This window comes from Perna viridis, chromosome 11, assembly GCF_037379345.1.
Source record: "Perna viridis isolate PV_CMFRI_1.1 ecotype Kerala chromosome 11, ASM3737934v1, whole genome shotgun sequence".
NCBI classification, from domain to species: Eukaryota; Metazoa; Mollusca; class Bivalvia; order Mytilida; family Mytilidae; genus Perna; species Perna viridis.
In genome coordinates this window covers 13,658,450-13,677,059 of record NC_142455.1, presented here as the reverse complement: position 1 = coordinate 13,677,059, position 18,610 = coordinate 13,658,450, and the positions used below count along the sequence as shown (strand labels likewise).

The 18,610-nt window shown below is 34.7% G+C and overlaps 1 protein-coding gene and 4 pseudogenes across 1 annotated transcript; 4 read left to right on the top strand and 1 right to left on the bottom strand.

Moving 5' to 3' along the window:
* Positions 1-3,113: 3,113 nt before the first annotated feature.
* LOC148603067 (uncharacterized) lies at positions 3,114-13,486 on the bottom strand. The gene is made up of 2 exons (XM_088553231.1): positions 13,375-13,486; positions 3,114-5,086 (listed from the first exon to the last, which is right to left on the bottom strand). The coding sequence occupies exon 2, from the start codon at positions 4,982-4,984 to the stop codon at positions 3,161-3,163; it is 1,824 nt and encodes a 607-aa protein (XP_088409357.1). The 5' UTR covers positions 4,985-5,086; positions 13,375-13,486; the 3' UTR covers positions 3,114-3,160.
* Positions 6,349-7,265, top strand: LOC148603071 (uncharacterized; annotated as a pseudogene).
* LOC148603070 (uncharacterized) lies at positions 7,859-9,127 on the top strand (annotated as a pseudogene).
* LOC148603069 (uncharacterized) lies at positions 9,208-9,969 on the top strand (annotated as a pseudogene).
* Positions 10,042-10,691, top strand: LOC148603068 (uncharacterized; annotated as a pseudogene).
* Positions 13,487-18,610: the final 5,124 nt, after the last annotated feature.

Here is an 18,610-nt window from a genome sequence, read left to right as displayed (position 1 = left end):
CTACTTGTAAAATTTATCGTTGTTATAACTTAATAAGTCAGCAACAATATTGAGGAAAAACAAGGATATTGCTTATAGTCACTCAGGGAGTCAATCAAGTGTGACTGAAAGCTAAAAGAACATTGCAGGCTATAATTGACCAGCAGTGTATGTTTATGGTAAAGTATGATTCCAATTTCGCTGACTCGGTATATATTTCGTTTTAGGGACCAATTACCGGCTGACTCCTGGTGTGGAAATTTATCACCGGTTATTGAAGGCCCATGGACAGCCATAAGTTGGGGTTTTTTTTGCCGATGCTTCCACAATCTATTTTAGATATTACCATTATGAGGTAAAGTAAAGGTATTTATGTTGTAGAATATTTTGTAATTATTGAAAATTAGTTAAATGTGTTAAATTTTACCAAAATAATTGCACTTGTTAAAGAATCAAACTACCCACAGGTACAAATCTGAAACGTAGGAACCTATTATAGAATAAAAAGTAAGTTTTATAGCAAGAAAAAAAAAACGATTTTATTATAAAAAAAAACAGAAAAAAAAATAAACGAAAGAGTTACGTCTGAGTTATTACAACGGTATCCTGTTGACGCTTTACAAATTATCCTGAATATATTGAGTATGTACTTCACTATAAACATTGCATCTCTGTCAAAAGGGTAGATAGCCCACAATTGATCTTGGATTATTTTACCGCATTTACTAATGAACACGCCCCGTGCAGGTCCGGGTGTTAAAAGAATAGGCCTACAGCAGCGATACGCTTGTCATAAAAGGCGACTAAATAGTGCTCAGAACTTTAGCCGTGGGCTAGGCGCTCTGCCCACATAGCAACTGGGTTGTGTGCCCCAGGTGGTGGAATGGGGTACCCCTGGTGTGTTACATGTTGGGGTTGTCAGGCTATAATACGGAAAACCTGACCGCAAACCATAGTGGTGCACCGTGTTGGGAACGATGCCACGTTCCTCGCACGATAGAGAACCCTGCTGTGTTATTCGATAGGAGTAGGAACCTTTGCGCTCCGCCAAAGGAGGCTAAATTGCCCGACCTTACCCATCCCTCCCTTTTTCTAGTGGCAATCTAAATTTGTCGATCCTGTTGCCCTTGTGTCCCATTCCTTTTTTATTTCATCATTTCATGTTTATTTTATCATCTGTTTCATGTTCATTGTCTGAATATAGCTGAAAAATATTGCTGCTCGGACGTTAAACCCCAACAACAACAACAATCATTTAAGCAACGGCTTATTTTCTATTTCTTTGAACGGCAGGTTTGCTCTGTGATTTTGATTGAATTTTTTTGGTGCGACATAATTAAATGCGAATTCTGTAACTTTTCGTTTCGAGGGGCCCAGTGCAGGTCCTTGTATCAAAAGAATAGGCCTGCAGCAGCGCTAAGCTTGTCGTAAAAGGCGACTTAATAGTGCTCAGAAACCAAGCCGAAGGTTATGCGCTCTGACGACAGAGCAACTGGGATGTGTGCCCTAGGTGGTGGAATGGGGTACCCTTGGCGTGTTACATGCTAGGATTGTCAGGCTATAATACGGACAACTTCACCGCTGTGGCGGAGCGTAAAGGTTCTTTCTCCTATCGAATACCATAGAAGTGTTCTTTAACGTGCGACGAACGTGTCATCTTTCTCAACACGGTGCACCACTATGATTTGCGGTCAGATTTTCCATAGTACAGACTGACAACCCCAAGGGTACCTCATTCCATCATCTGGGGCACACAACCCAGTTGCGCTGTGGGTAGGGTTCTGAGCACTATTTAGCCGCCTTTTACGACCAGCTTGGCGCTGCTGCGGGCCTATTCGTTTGACACCCGGACCCGCATGGGGCAAAATTTGGTTCGACATGTTTACTTAATCAATTACACAATCCTAACAATTCTTCCTTTAGCTACCATAATTAATAATTATTAAAAGTGTCAAGCAAGTTTCAGAAATGAATCTTGACCACAAATTGTCAGCGCATTTCGAACATTAGATAAATAAATGCTTAAAACACATATAAGTTCAATTTTCTGACTATAGGTTTCGATCAATGCTCTTTCACTTGTCCAGAGGGGTATCATTGGCAATGCTATTCAGTAACTTAGAGTTTTAAAGTTCAGTTTTGAAAACATCGAAAAAAAAGTCCGTCCCTGAAAACGAAATCAAGAAGAAAATTTCAACAATCCAGAACAAAGTGACAGAATTGCACTGTTCCGTTGTGTCATGACGATACAGAATGATCATAAATTGGCATAACCATTTTAGGATTATTTATTAAGTAGATGCTTATATATACAATCATCATTACTTCTACCTCAGGAATGTCAATGAAGTTCACGTTTTTTTTTTTTTATGATAATTGTTTCAGTCGTTGGTTTTGTCCAGTATAATACTAGCAAGACGGAGATCCATTTCGGTCAGTAAATGAAACGTGCTAGTGAGAACCAGCTTCTACATATACCAACTTTAAACTGGTAATGCACGAAGTACTGTGTTTGGCTGGAATATTTAAATTTCAGTCCTGGTAAGACTCAGGCAGTGGGTCAAATATGATTTGAAATAACCTACCACTTTTGTGACAAAATTTTGATAAATGTTCCATCAGGGTTTAGGTTTAACGACAATGTTTTCCATATAGTGTTGGTAAAAAGACCTAAAAATTCATTGAAATATACTGCAAGTGCCATTTTTTCTAACATATATAATGATAAAGATATCAAAGTGTTGTATAATGGTAATTTGAAATAGAGTAAAGATATATTGTCTGATTGATGGGTTGTTGACATGCATGTTTTAATGAGGTAGACCTAGGGTAAGTGACATAACTCTTGAAATCAGTGATATGTTTGTATCATATTCAATTTCACCAAAGCCTATCAAGCTTCCATTTGAAACAGAATGAAATTAGTCCAAGTTACTCTGATGCTTACATGAGATTGATGTAAAATGCTGAATACAAACATTCCAATTATTTGTAAGTGTTGTGTCCCTTACCCCAGGTCTACCTTCTTAAACATTTACCATTTTATCTGATTCTCACAAAGACTTTTACTTAATATTTCCTTACAAATATAATGGGAACTATTTTGATTTTAAGTTTACATTTATTTTATTCAGAAATAAACATCTTTATTGACAAACAATCCTATACTCTACCTTATTATTTATAAATTACGCATTATGTTGACGGAAGCATTTAAAATCTTTTGAGCTACACAGATATGATAATAATTATTTGCTTTGAAGTATTCTTTCTGTACGTTCATTTGAAGTTTCAGAAACGATATTCTCTTAGCATGGTCACGTTTTAAATTGTGGTTACAGAGCAAATCTAAGAAAAAAAGATATATTGTAGGGGTTATCATGACACTATTTGTATTCAATTGATTTTCAAAAATGTTTGAGAGTTCGGTCGGTATTAGGTTTAGTGAATCAAATTTTACAATGTTAATACAGCAATATTGTAGAATCCTTGAAAAATATCTTTCATCCAAGAGAAGTCTGTGAACATGTTTTGGAAAGCTGTTGTAAGTTAAAACAGTTGCATTATAGTTCTTCCCTGGTGTGCATTTATCTAAACAATCATGTACAATGTATTTACATCTGTTATAGAGTTTCATTTTATAAAACAACGACGCCAACATACACCAACCACTAACACAGTCAGTCTTAGTACTGATCAGTATATCAGGTAACATAGATTTATACTGATAGTAGAGCTCTTTGTTACCACATTGTGACTTGAATTTGCATTTACATTTTAAGGTACGGAAATGACTACTGATTGCTATAAAATGTACCATCATCCTTGTTATAGTAAAGGATATATTTCGAAATAGACGACAACGTGCGATTTCGTTTATACTTTTGTTCACCAGTAATAGAGATATAAACGTAAAAGACTTTACTGCCGACGATGCTGCTTCCGGGTAACAGCTTTGAATTGTTGTAAATTCCAAAAACGTGTTTGTGCATAACAATGTTTTCCATCCCCTACTGTAGATATCGTGCAATGTTCCTAACAAAGCTTTCTGGTCTTGATCGTTGAATCTTTCTTCAAAGTAGTTTATTTCGGGAATAAAATATTGCAGGCAGACCCGGTACTGAACACAATATATTAATCGCTTCAAGCATTCTATATAACACAGTATGACATTTGTTGCCTTCCAAAACTCGATGTCCTTCTCCTCTGATAGCCAGAACATTATTGTTTTGATGAAATACGAACATAACAAACCCCCATGTAATTTTTTCACTATATCAGACACGATTGTCTTTAACATAGCATAGCATAAAATCTGGACATGGGTGAATGAATGAATCAGTTGTTTCTCTGCAATGGAAAATGATATCCTCCATTCAATGTCTTCGTGCTTAGAAGTTTTACAACCGACGGGTACAAACAAAACACCAGATTGAATAACAATATCTATTAATTCTTTACGAGGCCAGGTTCCTCGTTCTCTGCATATCCAGGGTTCGGCTACCGAAATCCATTCTTTGCACCCCAAACAAGACAGATGTTCTATTTCAAGATCTGCATTTTTTAACATTTTACATGGTCCATGAATAATTATATTCGGAGACATGTCAAATTCACGTGCTAAAGCGCTGGAAAGGTAGTAAAATCCGTCATGCATTATACTCACCAACTTGATATTAGTGTCACAATTTGAAATTACGCCATCGTCATAAATTCTTAACCATGTAAAACCTAGTTTAGTATGGTTTGTGTCCATTATGAAACGAACTTTGTCGTCCGTCGGATCTATTTGAGACGTCGTTTCATAAACTCTTAAGGTTTTTTCTTCACACATTATATCATAATCACTTTCTGTCAACTCAATTCCTTCAGCCCTACTACCACTCGGAATAAAGCGGATATGCTTGTTATACAAACATGCGTCAGCAGTAGCGTGCACTCTTTGACGAAACAGAACAACGTCTTTAGACCCAAATACTCTGCTAAGAAGATCGTATGGATTCATTGTTGTTCACCGTTATTAGACGGACGTTTCTTGCATTACAGGACAAACATCATTGATCAATCAAGCAGCCCTAGCCTTGAACGAGTAAATGTCTCGTGTGTTCTAAAGGTTAAAACAAAGCATACAATAAATTTAAAAAGTGGTTTTAATATATATTTTTATTCATAGTATCATCAAATATCAATTAATTCGATGCTAACATATTTAAACTAGTTTCAAAGAACGTCTAGACATATGAAACGCATTCCTAAAATAGCCCGGAGCAGGTCCAGGTGTCGGAAGAATAGGCATGCAGCAGCGCTAAGCATGTCGTAAAAGGCGACTAAATAGTATTCAGAATCTTAGCCGGGAGCTAGGGCGCTCTGCCCACAGAGCAACTGGGTTGTGTGCCCCAGGTGGTTAAATTGGGTACACGTGGCGTTTTTTTCAGGCTATAATACGGAAATACTGACGGCAAACCATAGTGGTGTACCGTATTGGGAAAGACGCCACGTTCCTCGCACGTTAAAGAATCCTGTGCAATTCGATATGGGTAGGAACCTTTGCGCTCCGCCACAGGAGGCTTAATTGCCCCACCCTACCCATCCCTCCCCTTTTCTAGTGGCATTCAAAATTTGTCGCTCGGGCGTTAAAACCCAATAATCTATCAATCAATCATTCCTAAAATAAAATTATTCTGGTTTAATGCAACTCGCTTTATGGTTGTATGACAATTGTGTAACTTATTCGTGTTTTTATGAGTTAACGAATTTTGGTCGCTTGGTCGTTTACACAAAACAGTGCTTCATGTTTTGTTACTTGTGCATTGTTTTATCATATGTTACATGTGTATGCAATAACTACGATATATTTGTAAATTGTAATACAATAATTATAATATATATTTGTCTTCTTTCAATATAAACAAATAGGAAGTCAGCAACAAAACAAAAATAATGGAATTTATGTAATTCTACATAAATTCGGTTATTCAAGGGGAATACTTCATCCGTCCGTAGTTGTGCTTCAGGTTATTTGTCATGCATATGGTAATAAGATTGCCTATAGAATTGCAAAGTATTGTGGGCTTGGAAACCGCATGGTCTCCACGTGGTTAAAACGGAGGTATAATATAAATGTTTAAATTCTCTGAAATTAAAAAACACAGACACACACACAAACAAACAAACACGATGGTTCACTAAAAAAATAAATAAATACAAAATAACGTATAATTAGACGATCACAGCTTCATGTTTCATTCAGCAGTATGAATATTACAATTTTTTTGGTTACATGGTGTAAAACTGTTTTATGTGTAGAATGATAAAATTATCATAAATATAATTGTACATTATTATTATTATCATTGAGTTTCAGCCAGTATGTTGAGAAGAAGTACTAGGAAAAGGACCGCTTCAGTCAGGACGGGCGTAAGCAGGGCCCCGGTTACATCACAGGGAACGTCTGTGGCCAGGATATGCTTTAGGGTTTCACGGCCAGCTCAGATTTCAGAACCTAGAACTCTGAATGTGTCTACAGCTACCTCAACAGTGACATTTTCGCCACATTTAGGCCAATTACAAAGTTACACCTACAGTTCAGCTGAAAACAATGTTGTCCGCATCCCTGACATGTCACTTTCTGGGCAATTTGAACAAAGTACGACTTCAGGAGGTTTTGCAGCAGGAACATCAAGTACTACCGGAATACAGTACAATACAATCCAGGCTGCCGGAATACAGCACACAGCACCCCCTCAAGCTACCGGAATACAGTACACAGCATCTCCTGCTGCCTTCAGTGTTACACATACAAGTACTGTATCATCAGCAGTAAATGATAATTTATTTATTCCCGACAAAGTTATGAGTGTCACTGAGAATTTGGGAATAAATGTATCCCATTCAGAAAAAAGAAAAAAATAGTGAAAGGGGAATTTATTTACTTGGCTCTATTACTTTACAATTCAGTAAATACAAACCATGGGAAACAAAAATTAACATGAGAACAAGGGGAATTAATGTTACAACCGGTATCGAAACCGTCAAAAATTTCCAATGTAGAAACATGGACAGATGCTTTTATCACTTTTATGCACATTTACTGCTCGGTGCATATGCACCGTTTTTTAGAGCTATTAAAGTACATGCACACAATACGCCTTGGGGCAAAACGAAATCAAGGGTTGGGCTGGAAGCACTATGATGAACAGTTCAGACTGAAAAAATCTCTAGATCCATCTAGTTCATGAAGTAAGATGGACACTGAACCTTGGGTAATTTACATGCAGCCTATTTAAACTGTACCCACTTATTCAATGAATGTACCGACATGTAGCAATAGTACATTGGGTAAACTGAAACAGTTATAATTATGAAGGCATATGTGATAGATTTTCTTGTTTTTACAGCCATTCATGTTTGAGATGCAATGGATTGCATCCAATTATAAGCTGTAGCAGACAATTTGCAATCCAAAGGCCTAATTGTGGTTATTTTAATCATAGTACAGTGCCTCAGGTTCAGTTTCGGACCCCTATAGATCAATACGCACCAGGGTCCCAAATTGGGTTTCGCCAACGGCAACCTGAAACAAGAATTAGATTTCCCCAAGGAAATATTGCACAATACACTCAAACCAGACCGCGACCAAATGTCAGAACTATGGCAGCTCGGCAAAAGCCCTATTGAAATTCCTGTTTTCAATAATATGCTTGAAGGGTACCCAGACGGTGCTGTGGCAAAAGAGTTAATTGAAGGGTTTTCTTGTTGTGGTTTTCATTTAAAATATTCAGGTCGAAGAGTTTCATTTATTTCAAAAAAATTATTACCTGCCATTAGTAATAAAAGCGAAACATTGAGTAAATTAAACAAGGAGGTGCAAGCCGGTAGGATGGCTGGACCATTTTCTGACAAGCCGATTTCTACACTGCGCACTTCCCCAATTGGTCTTGTGCCGAAGGAGCATGGATTTAAATTAATATACCATTTGTCATATCCACAAGGGGGAGGGGTGAATAGTTTCATTGACCCGGACGATTGTTCCGTTCAGTGCGCATCGTTTGATGAGGTTACACAAATGATAAGTTCACTCGGAAAAGGGGCATTTCTCGGAGTCCGCGACGCGAAATCCGCTTTTCGTTTGCTCCCAGTTCACCCGTCTGACTTTGACTTATTAGGAATATACTTTGATGATCAGTTTTATGTGGACAAAAATCTCCCAATGCGATGTGCAATTTCATGTAGTTTGTTTAATAAATTTTCAATTTTTTTACATTGGATGGTAGTAAAGCGCAGTGGAATAGATTCTCTTGTTCATTATTTAGACGATTTCTTGTTTGCAGGTCCTGATAAGTCTCCGGTTTGTAAAATGCTTTTAGATACATTTACGGAAATTTGTACGGTGTTGGGGGTGCCTATTTTGTTCATAAAAATTAGTTGGAACCGTGACAAAATTGAAATTCTTGAGGTTAGAAATTGACAGTATTGAAATGGTAGTAAAAATACCCATGGACAAGTTAACGAAGCTTAAGTCATTACTTGAGCCGATTTTGATCAAAACTAGAATAAAGTATAGAGATCTAGAGTCAGTCGTTGGCCTCATGGCGTTTTGTTCCAGGGCAATTACATCATCGAGAGCTTTTCTACGCAGATTTTATGATGTACTTGGGTCAGTAAAGAATAAAAAGCCATATTACTCAATCAGAATTAATATTGACCTCAGAGAGGATGTGAAACATTTCAATGGCAGATGTTATTTGTCAGATAATAACTGGATAACAAATGAAACATTACATTTATATACGGACAGCTGTGGTAACTCAGAATTGGGCTGCGTATTGATAATTTGTCATTGGTTAATATTGTTAATAAGAGAACCGCCAAGTCAAAACGTGTAATGGCGCTTATCCGTCCCCTTGTGCTTTTAACAATGCAGCATAATATACAATTCAAAGCAAAACATATCCATGGTGTAAAAAATGAAATTGCAGATTCAATTTCTCGATTTCAATTGCAGAGATTCAGAGAACTGGATCCAGAAACCAGATTGCTTCCAGAAAAGAATCTGGAGGAGTTCGTAGCGTTGATATCGAACTTGAGACATAGATTAATTAATTGTTCACTTGCTCCGAGCACAGTACAACGTATAATCAGGCAATAAGTTTATTTAGTGAATTTAGGCATAAATTTGGTTTAGAACAAAATTTTCCATATCCTTTGAGCCACATTATACAGTTCATTGCGTTTTTATCTTGTATGAGCATGGCGCCATCTACGGTGAAATGTTACCTTTCGGCTATAAGTTTTTATCATAAGATAAATAATTTTGAAGATTTTTCTCAATATTTTGTCGTGAGAAAGATGCTAATTGGGATGATGAGGTCAAAAGTAAAATCGCCAGATAGTAGATTCCCAATTACCTTTAAGCTGTTGGTAAAAGTTATAAAGATTTTGCCCTCTTTGTGCGTACATGTATCAGATTATGAAGCATGTTTATTTTCTAGTGCATTTTCTCTTGGATTTTTTGCATTTTTGCGTGTTCGTGAGATGACTGCTGCGTCAAAAAAGATAGGGCCCAACGAAGGTAATCATGCTATAAAATTTGAGAATATTGATATTACGGATCTTGATATCCGTATATGTCTAGCTTCTTCAAAGAGTGATCAGTTGAAAAAAAGGGGTATCTATCGTGGTCAATAAACAAGCAAATGATCATGTCCTGTTAAACTATTGAGAAAATATTTAAAGAATGGCTCCCCGTTAAGTGAGCTGTTATTTTGTGACTTTGATGGTTCACCAGTAACAAGATATCAGTTTTCGAGGGTACTAAAATAAGCTCTTTGCTATATTGGTATTGATCAATCAGTTTACGGAACACATTCCTTTCGTATTGGAGGGGCAACGTTTGCAGCAATGCATGGTTATTCGGAGGAACAAATTAAAGAAATGGGACGTTGGAAATCAGATGCTTTCAAGGGTTACATTAGAATCACCCAGTTTTGAATTCCTAATTTGTATTTTCAGTACTACTTATTTAAATAGTAGGGTAATGATTAAGTTGACCTTACGCCGTTAATTTTATAATATTGTAAATGCCTAAATGGTTAAACTTTCAGGGAAAGGTTTTTCAATATGGATAGTAGGTTCGTCGTTGGTACGAAATGCCTTTGTGCATGCCAGAAGTAGAACGGGTGGTGTTCATTTGGGACTGTAACGCATAGGAGTTCATATATGGTGGCAAGGGTATAGTGGGATGGTGTTAAAGGATCTGGAACCAACTATAAAAAACATGCTAAAATATGAAGAACCCCCGAATTACAAAGTAATTCATGTAGCATGTAATGATTTGGGAGGATAAAAGTAGGTTTTTAGAGAAATAATATCAAAAATACATTAAAGAGAATACAAACCTATTTACCGAGCACTGTAAGTGTGGTCCCAGATTTTACCTAGAAAAACTTGGCGGTATTCGGATAGCTGTCAGTCCATGTTGAAATGCAAAGATCGTATTAACAGCGCTATTTCGGCATTTGTTATCAAAAAGGGGGCGCTGTATAAAATATCCAGATATTTTACCTTCAGATGTTCTTCTAAAGGATGACGGTGTTCATTTGACGGATCTTAATGATTTATTTCTTAATACTATGCAAGGTGCTCTAGAAACGTTCATTTCTTCAAATATGTCTACATACCCGGATACAAGGGCTAATGTGCAAAGGCATTGATTTACTCCCCGTTCCCCATAACAGTAATTGGTCCACAGTGCACTCGCAGCTTCACCCCCCCTCCCACCACTTTAGTGGCGGTTGATCCAGAATACTTAACATTAGATTTGATCTATGCTGGATCAATATGGCAACTTCGCTGCGTGTGATAAGTTATGGTTACAGTTCATCTTTAGTTTTATTGATAAAATACATTTTATGGATCGCTGTATCCCAGTATCCATCAGTAAAGTTCATAGATCGCTGTATCCCAGGATTCATCAGTAAAGTTCATAGATCGCTGTATCCCAGGATCATATATATCTATCTTTATCTAGTTAGCATCTGTAGGTTGCCATAACGATGAGGTAACCAAAAAATGAGTTAATTATCTAATTTGATTTCAATAATGATAATAATAAAGCTGTGGCCAATACTGCCAATCAATCTTAAGTTTTACCAGCCATCTTGAATAATAACACCATTACTGGGATCAAACCAGTAAAAAATCGGGAAAGTATTTTACTTAGTTAAAATAAGGTAAAATAAAGGTAAATTTGAACTATCAAACCCTTTTGAGGACCCCATAATCCCTAACATTAATTGATGTTTTAGCCTAATAATTAAATGTTGGAGGAACGTGAATAAACCGATAACAAGGTGCTACTATTTTACAACCGAAAGTTTTTCAGTCGTATAAATATTGTAAGGATATGTAACAATTCAATTTTCTTTATATCCATTAAAAGCGGAGCTTTAAGGTTACCTAAGCATACCCGTATGTATGACGTTTTTCATATGAATGATTTAGTCTATTTTTGCGGCATATAAATTTTAAAGGTATCTGACAATCATATTGGTTTAATGAGTAGGTGGCAAATCGGGATTATCTCAGAATACGGACTTTAGTGCAGTAATCCTATTTTTACACCAAGTCTTTAATTTTATATGTTTAGTACGATGATGTAATATAACTCAAATGGACCGATGTAAAACTGGACATTTACTGCTAATTTTACAGATAAGTTCGAATATATACATGAATGGTTTTGTATATGTATTTAATCTCAATGTCCTTGATCCGATATCACATACGCTATACAATTTCGCAAACTTTTTGTTTTTTGTTTTTTTTTTATTTTTGCAATTTTGCAGTAAAAACTGTAGAATAAGCTGTTCATATATTATTTTAGAGAAGACTTAAGGCGGTAGACCTGCGGTAAGGGACATTACACTTGAAATCAGTGATATGTTTGTATCATATTCAATTTCAACAAAGCCTATCAAGCTTTCATTTGAAACAGAATGAAATTAGTCCAAGTTATTTTGATGCTTGCATGAGATTGATGTAAAATGCTGAATCAAAAACGTTCCAATGATTTATGAGAGTTGTGTCTCTTACCCCAGGTCTACTACCTTAATTCAACTAGACCAACGATTGCGAATTTACGACGGCGGGAAGATAGATTAAATGGAAAATACATCATGAAACGACTTGGCCAAAATGGTTGTTTCTAACGATAACGGAAAGTTTTGCAAAGCAATATATAAAATGGGAAAGCTTCATTAAGATGTCAAAGAAAATAGATGATCACAAAAATATAATTTTCTTTTGTTATTAAGTTGTGTTTTTTTTTATAAACATAGCCATTTGCAAGTTGTTCGTTACTTTTGTGGCTGTATTTGAGAATTACAAGAGCGGACCCAAATAATCAACTCTCTTCTATTGTGCTATAGATAAAAAGTTGACTTGTTTATATTAAAACCACTCCCTGTAATAACGACCATGTTTTAAAGAGTTTCACTATTTTTTTCTCCCCTATTTGAGATTTTAATTGTAGTTGGTCTACTATTCTCGATTTTCGGAGAGTTTGAGATGGAAGAGTTATTTAAGTAGCTCTCCATCTAAGAATTATGCAAAGTGTGATTCATGGTTGGAAAGCCTACATATTTTTATTTTTGATATTTTGTTTAAATGCTGAAGTAAAAAGACCGTAACATGTGGCTTGTCATATTACCCTTGTTCATAAGAGATATAAATTTTAAACAATGTACTGTAGAATTCAAAATTAAGGAATAAAACTCTGTAAATGACACTAAACTACAAAAGAAACTGTTTCATTGTTAATGTGAATTATCTCTAAAGAGCAGACAGATTTGAATAAGTAATTATACATTTCATAATTTAGACCTACCAAAAAAACGTTTTGACAAAAATAAACATATCTAGCCATTTTAGGGGTATATCACACATTACAGAATTTGCATGATTTTTACCGAGAGTGCTACTCAGAATAAACAGGAAAATGTGATTCTTTCTTCCTTAGCTAAAATAAGAACCTGGTGTATAAATCTCCCGCTTAAGGATATTTTAAAATCCCTATAAACCATACATTATACTTTCCAAATCCCTTATTGCTAGTGAGGGAAAAAACAACAAAACTTTACTTCAAATGTTCATTTTTATGTAGTCCCTTTGTTTCTAATCAATTCATTCGAAAAGTTGAATAGATATTGCATGACTAAAACGTATTAGTATACAAAGATACTAAAGCTAGGAGAGCCAAGAACATGCAATTAACATTTTTTTGCTAAATGTTATTATCTGAATTCACTAAACTGTATATCTATTCCCTGGAGAAGGGGTTCAAGAAAATTAAGCATAACAGATAACCGCTTTCTTCACTAACAAACCGCCACTTACCTTGCGTAAGAACACACTAATCAAAGACAGTTTTTTTTTATTGGTAAATTGTCTCTGTGTGTTCATTTATCAATAACTGATTACCAACATGACTAATACCCATATAATGTCTACATGTATACGGAAGAAGGAAGTTTACAGAAAAGCTTTAAAACACTTTCTGTTTTGGGTTTCAAATGGTTAACATCCCTTCCTAAAGTCAAGTTTATCAGTATGTTTCAACGAATTTTTATTTCCTTTCACATAACAAGCGTATGCATTTGCTAAATATTACGACCATAACACTTACATAATATTCTTAATACCAGATTTATAAACATTTGTAGAGCACGAAATATAAATACATAAACATAATTATGAGTATTCAGTTTTGAAGAATATTGATATTTTATCGGGATACTTCTATGTACATGTATTTGCAACAGGCGCTGCCAATGATATGTTACCCTAAGAAACACGTCTTCTGCAAATGGAAATTGACAATATTTATATAGGATTGGTAAATTATTTGTACACAAGAAGTATCAAGGTGTACCCTTGGATCTTGATCTTCGCCAGCCAGATGGTGACTTCAGTATCATACATGAAAGAATTAAAACAAATTACATAAAACATAAAAAATAGTAATTGTAATTAAAGAAGTTCCAATCTTCATATTAAAAAAAAACAAGCTTACTATTTTATCTCTCATTAATGATTCATTGAACCATTTTGTCTGGTTTGCGAGTTATTTTCCTTGGGATTAAATAGTAAAAACATAACTGAAAAAGACCATCGTTTATTCAGTCTGCATGCTAGGAAGTCAAGTTCAATGAAATTAGGACTGCTTTTTGACCCAAGCGTCGTTTCATTTTATGAGTTATGTTTTCAAAGAGGTAAGTGAATATAATCATGATAATACACTAGAATCTTGCATTAATTAAGGTCAAATGTTTATACGAGTATTGAGCAACGCAAAAGGCGTTTCAGAAAAGCGATGAAATAAAAGTTTGTCCTTCATATTTAAGCCCTCTTTTTATTTTTACATTTGTTATAACGATACCATAGGAGCTGTAACGTAAATAATTATTTTGGTAACTAACCACTGACCATACCAAAATGTTATATCTCCAAATCCATATTTTGATCATAATTTTATAGTGGCAAGTAAATAAATTAATTTGAGATAAATACTGTAATATGATTGGTAAGAATAATTTTGTTAAATCTCAATGGATAAAAAATATTGACACGCCCCTATTCATTTGAATTCAGAGCTACTTTTCTTTTGTTTAAAGATAAAAATATGTTTTAAAATTAATTTATAATTATAAACAATATGCACATGGAAAATTTATGTTACTTTTCAATAGACAAAATTTTTATCATAGCCAATTCTTAATTAAAAAATCTCTAGACTTTTGTTCCAAAGTTTGTATTGTACTGAAAATACATTGGCGTAAACTGTTGATCTCGTTTTGGAATGCATTTGACGGTTGTAATAATGAAAGTACTGAGTGATTGACATTATTTTTTTTCTAAAATGCGTAAGACAAATATGATTGAGCTCAATTACGGAAGAACTGTTCTATTAATCTTTTTTATAGGTTGGCCTTTTGTGTACTTTAAAAGTAAATATTTACAAACACCTTGATTTGACAATTTGTACTGATATGAAAAAGATCTGTCACATATTGTCATTAACAGCCGGGAAGCCAGTGACACAGGAGAATTCTTTTTAAAGTCCAAAGTCACGTGATTTCAAGTCCTAAATCGACGTCATTTTTATCGTTTCAACGGCACGATTGAAAACCGTAATTTCAATTATTCATCGTGTTTCAAAAAATAATCAATGATATCTGAAGCTTCCTGGATAATTCATATTTTCCATATTCTTTATACATTACGAACGGAAACTTATTTCTTATATTATTTTGAAGAAATCCAACGCAACGTAAAGAGTTGGGTGTGTTAATACACAGTTGTATTATTCCTTGATATTTTTAAAAATTAGGGGAATTTCCATCAAATCAGCTGAAAATTCGAACTGTTATAGGTCTTAGTAGTATTCAATCATTTATACGGTATGCTGATTTATAATATGCATAGCCCTGGTTAGCTTTATGAACATACAATTGAAAAAATGGAAGCACCGAGGTACATAGCAAGAACTTTTTGTATATGTAAAAATGTATTTAAGTAAAAAAATCATCAGTGTGATTTATAAATCTTTCTCCATAAATCAAACTGTCACTTGTAAGCTTACTATAATACTTACAAATACATGTAAATCACACAAGTTTCACCACTGAACGGCTTGAAAGTGACAGATCTGTATTATTTCTTCCAGACACTTACATGTAAAACATTAAATGTAGTATTTTCTTTGTATGGAAGAAATTGTGTGGTATGCTTTCCATTTTTTTAAACAAAAGTTTCTTTAAGAATATAATAGAATTTCCAAAAGGGAATACAAAGTAAATGATAAAAATCTAGAAATGGTTGAATCCTGTACCTGTTATATATATTTCATTTTCTTTTGGTTGGAGTTTTTCTCTACAATACATTCTGATTACTAGATTGGTAAAAAAAAAATCTGATCATATCATCTGAATCTAGGTTTCTGCCGTTAGATGTTGTGATATTTTAGCAAAGGAATGAAACTAATTGATATGTGTGTATGTATGAGAATCATACTTGTGCTACCACCTGCTTTGCTGTTTTTATTTATTATTTTGAATTTATCCAGGGGCAAGTTTGTATACATAAGTACAATCCCTAATTTATCTTAAATTAAAAAAAAAATTCTCATGTTTAGTGTGGGGCTAGTTCGACAAACAGTGCTGTTGGACATAAACTACAAAATTGCGACACCTTAGACCTCGTGTAGAGTAATACATTTTTTTTTCAATCCAGAATTTCAGGTTCAATGAACATTTATAAACTACTAACTTTAAATGATTTCATCATGCATGGCCATCATCCGCACCTCAGTATCAAGTTTACTAAACTCTTATAAATAAGGGTGACAAGTAAGTCCCTGAATCCGACAAAATTTCAGAATTTTGTTTTCGGCAGATTCGTAATATTTCATATATTAGAAACAAATAAAAGAATGCATAATAAATTACTTTATAAACGAAAAGTACATTCAACTGAACTACACCAGTATCTCCTCCGCATCATCACCAACTCGTAATGGCGTCCTGGACTAGGGTCAAAACAAATGTCTATTTTTATAACATGGGGATCGAGTGACGGTTTTATTCAGGTATCATTCGAAAGGGAAATAAATGACCAAAGATTACATCATTGGTCAATTGTTTCACAAATAACCAATAGGATGCGATTGTGTCAGGTATTGATAGGCCCTGAGAATTCCCGCCATATTTTGGTACCGAAAGTGAAAACAATGCAACTCTCTAAATTCAACAACTGTATTTTATGTACGACAAATATCTAAAGGTTCAAATTTTGTTTCCACATGAAAAATTCAATTTCCTTTCACTTTTTCTTTTTTATATTCATGGATCAACTAAATTTATTCAAAGTAAAACGATTTTCTCGACGTACCCGATGTAAACAACTGTACGTAATGCTCAACGATTATTACGCTCTTTGGTGGAATTTTCATTGTCCCCCCCCCCTTAGACGAAAAACCTGTAAAGTTACGGGCGGAGGTACATAATTGGCCATTGGCTTCCCGGCTGTTAAATTTATCATTATTCTACTTCAAGAAGATTGCATTGCGTTATTTAAAAACCCTATTTTTAAGTGCACCATTAACAAAAAGGGGCGGATATTGACCCCTATTATCATCTGCTGAAAGTTAAAAAAAATCAACACCTTACTTTTAGTTTCACTAAAGTCGCCATGGGAATAGCAGTGCCTTTCTACCTTTAAAGGAGATAGACTTAAGCTAAGTGATATAACTCCTGAAATTAGTGAAACGTGCTATTAAATTACACACGTGCTATGCCCACTAAAAAGACACTGTAACGTAAAAAAGACATATTTATTGGGTAATGGTATCATAAGATGCAAAAAAAAGAAGAAAAAAAACGGAGTATGAAATTTTTGTTCAGGGATATTAAGATTTTCTAAAAGATGAAAAGTCGTAAATATTTGTTGTTTTATTTTTTATATTTGTTTAAATTTGTTGATATATTTTATTTTTTTATAAATCATCTAACTTAGTCAACATATGTCGTCATACACTTATCTTTACGAAATGTTCTCTGCAAACCACTGGGGTGATAGTAGTCAAAGGGGTAGGGCTATGGTTTTTTCGAAAACGGCCCAACCTCAGAATTTAACCAAACATACATGAATTATTTGTTCCAACAAGTAGTGCATTGGGGCCAATATAAAATCTTCGTGGTTTTCCTTCCGCTAATATATCTCATAAACTCAATAAAATCCATTATTGTGTCGCCTATGTCTGATTCGAACTGATTGTGTCGGTCGTCTGCCTCGACGTTAGACGCCATACTTGTAAACAATTTACGGTAATTTCCGAGTGGTTCCGGAAGAGGCTGTGATATCATTTAGGTTACAGACCACCAATTCAACCAATGAGCATTTGGAACGTACGCAAAAATAGTCCTACGCAGAAATTACCCCTGTTCCTCTTAGTGCTGTGAAAAAAGTTCTCATCTTATTTTAAAAATTTAAAGAGTTTCTGAAAGGAAAAACATTTCTGTACATTTTATAGGTGCATTTTGCTTCTTGTGATGTGAAGCCTAATCTCCATAATGATTTTTAAATATACCCCTATCTTGTGAAAACACTGGGATTTCCCATGCTATTTATAGACCCTTCACTTCCGGTGACCAGTACTGCACTGCAAGTCTGCTAACCCCACATGCCATTCTGAGGATTGTGAGCTGACATATGTAGAATCATGCTGATATATAGTCATCTGCAGGTTAAAGTTAAGGTAAAGTCCCGAGAAGCCATTGAATATTGTGAAATTAGCATAGAAGCCTATGGGAAGTGGAATTAGTGGTTTTTAGCCTTAAGATGAAGCCATGGCAAAATGAAAAGTTTCTTGAAATAGCTTTAAACTACTTGAAGATCTTGTTAACTTTGCCATGAGAGGAATACACTACAAAAATCCTTCAAAATATGCATTTTTTTAAGTTATAGGTCCAAATTATGGAAAATTGGTCTTTTTGGCTGATTTTTATGTCCTATCTTGTAAAAAGTGTAGAAAATTTAGTAAAAATATCAAATATTAAACTTTGAGGGCTATATT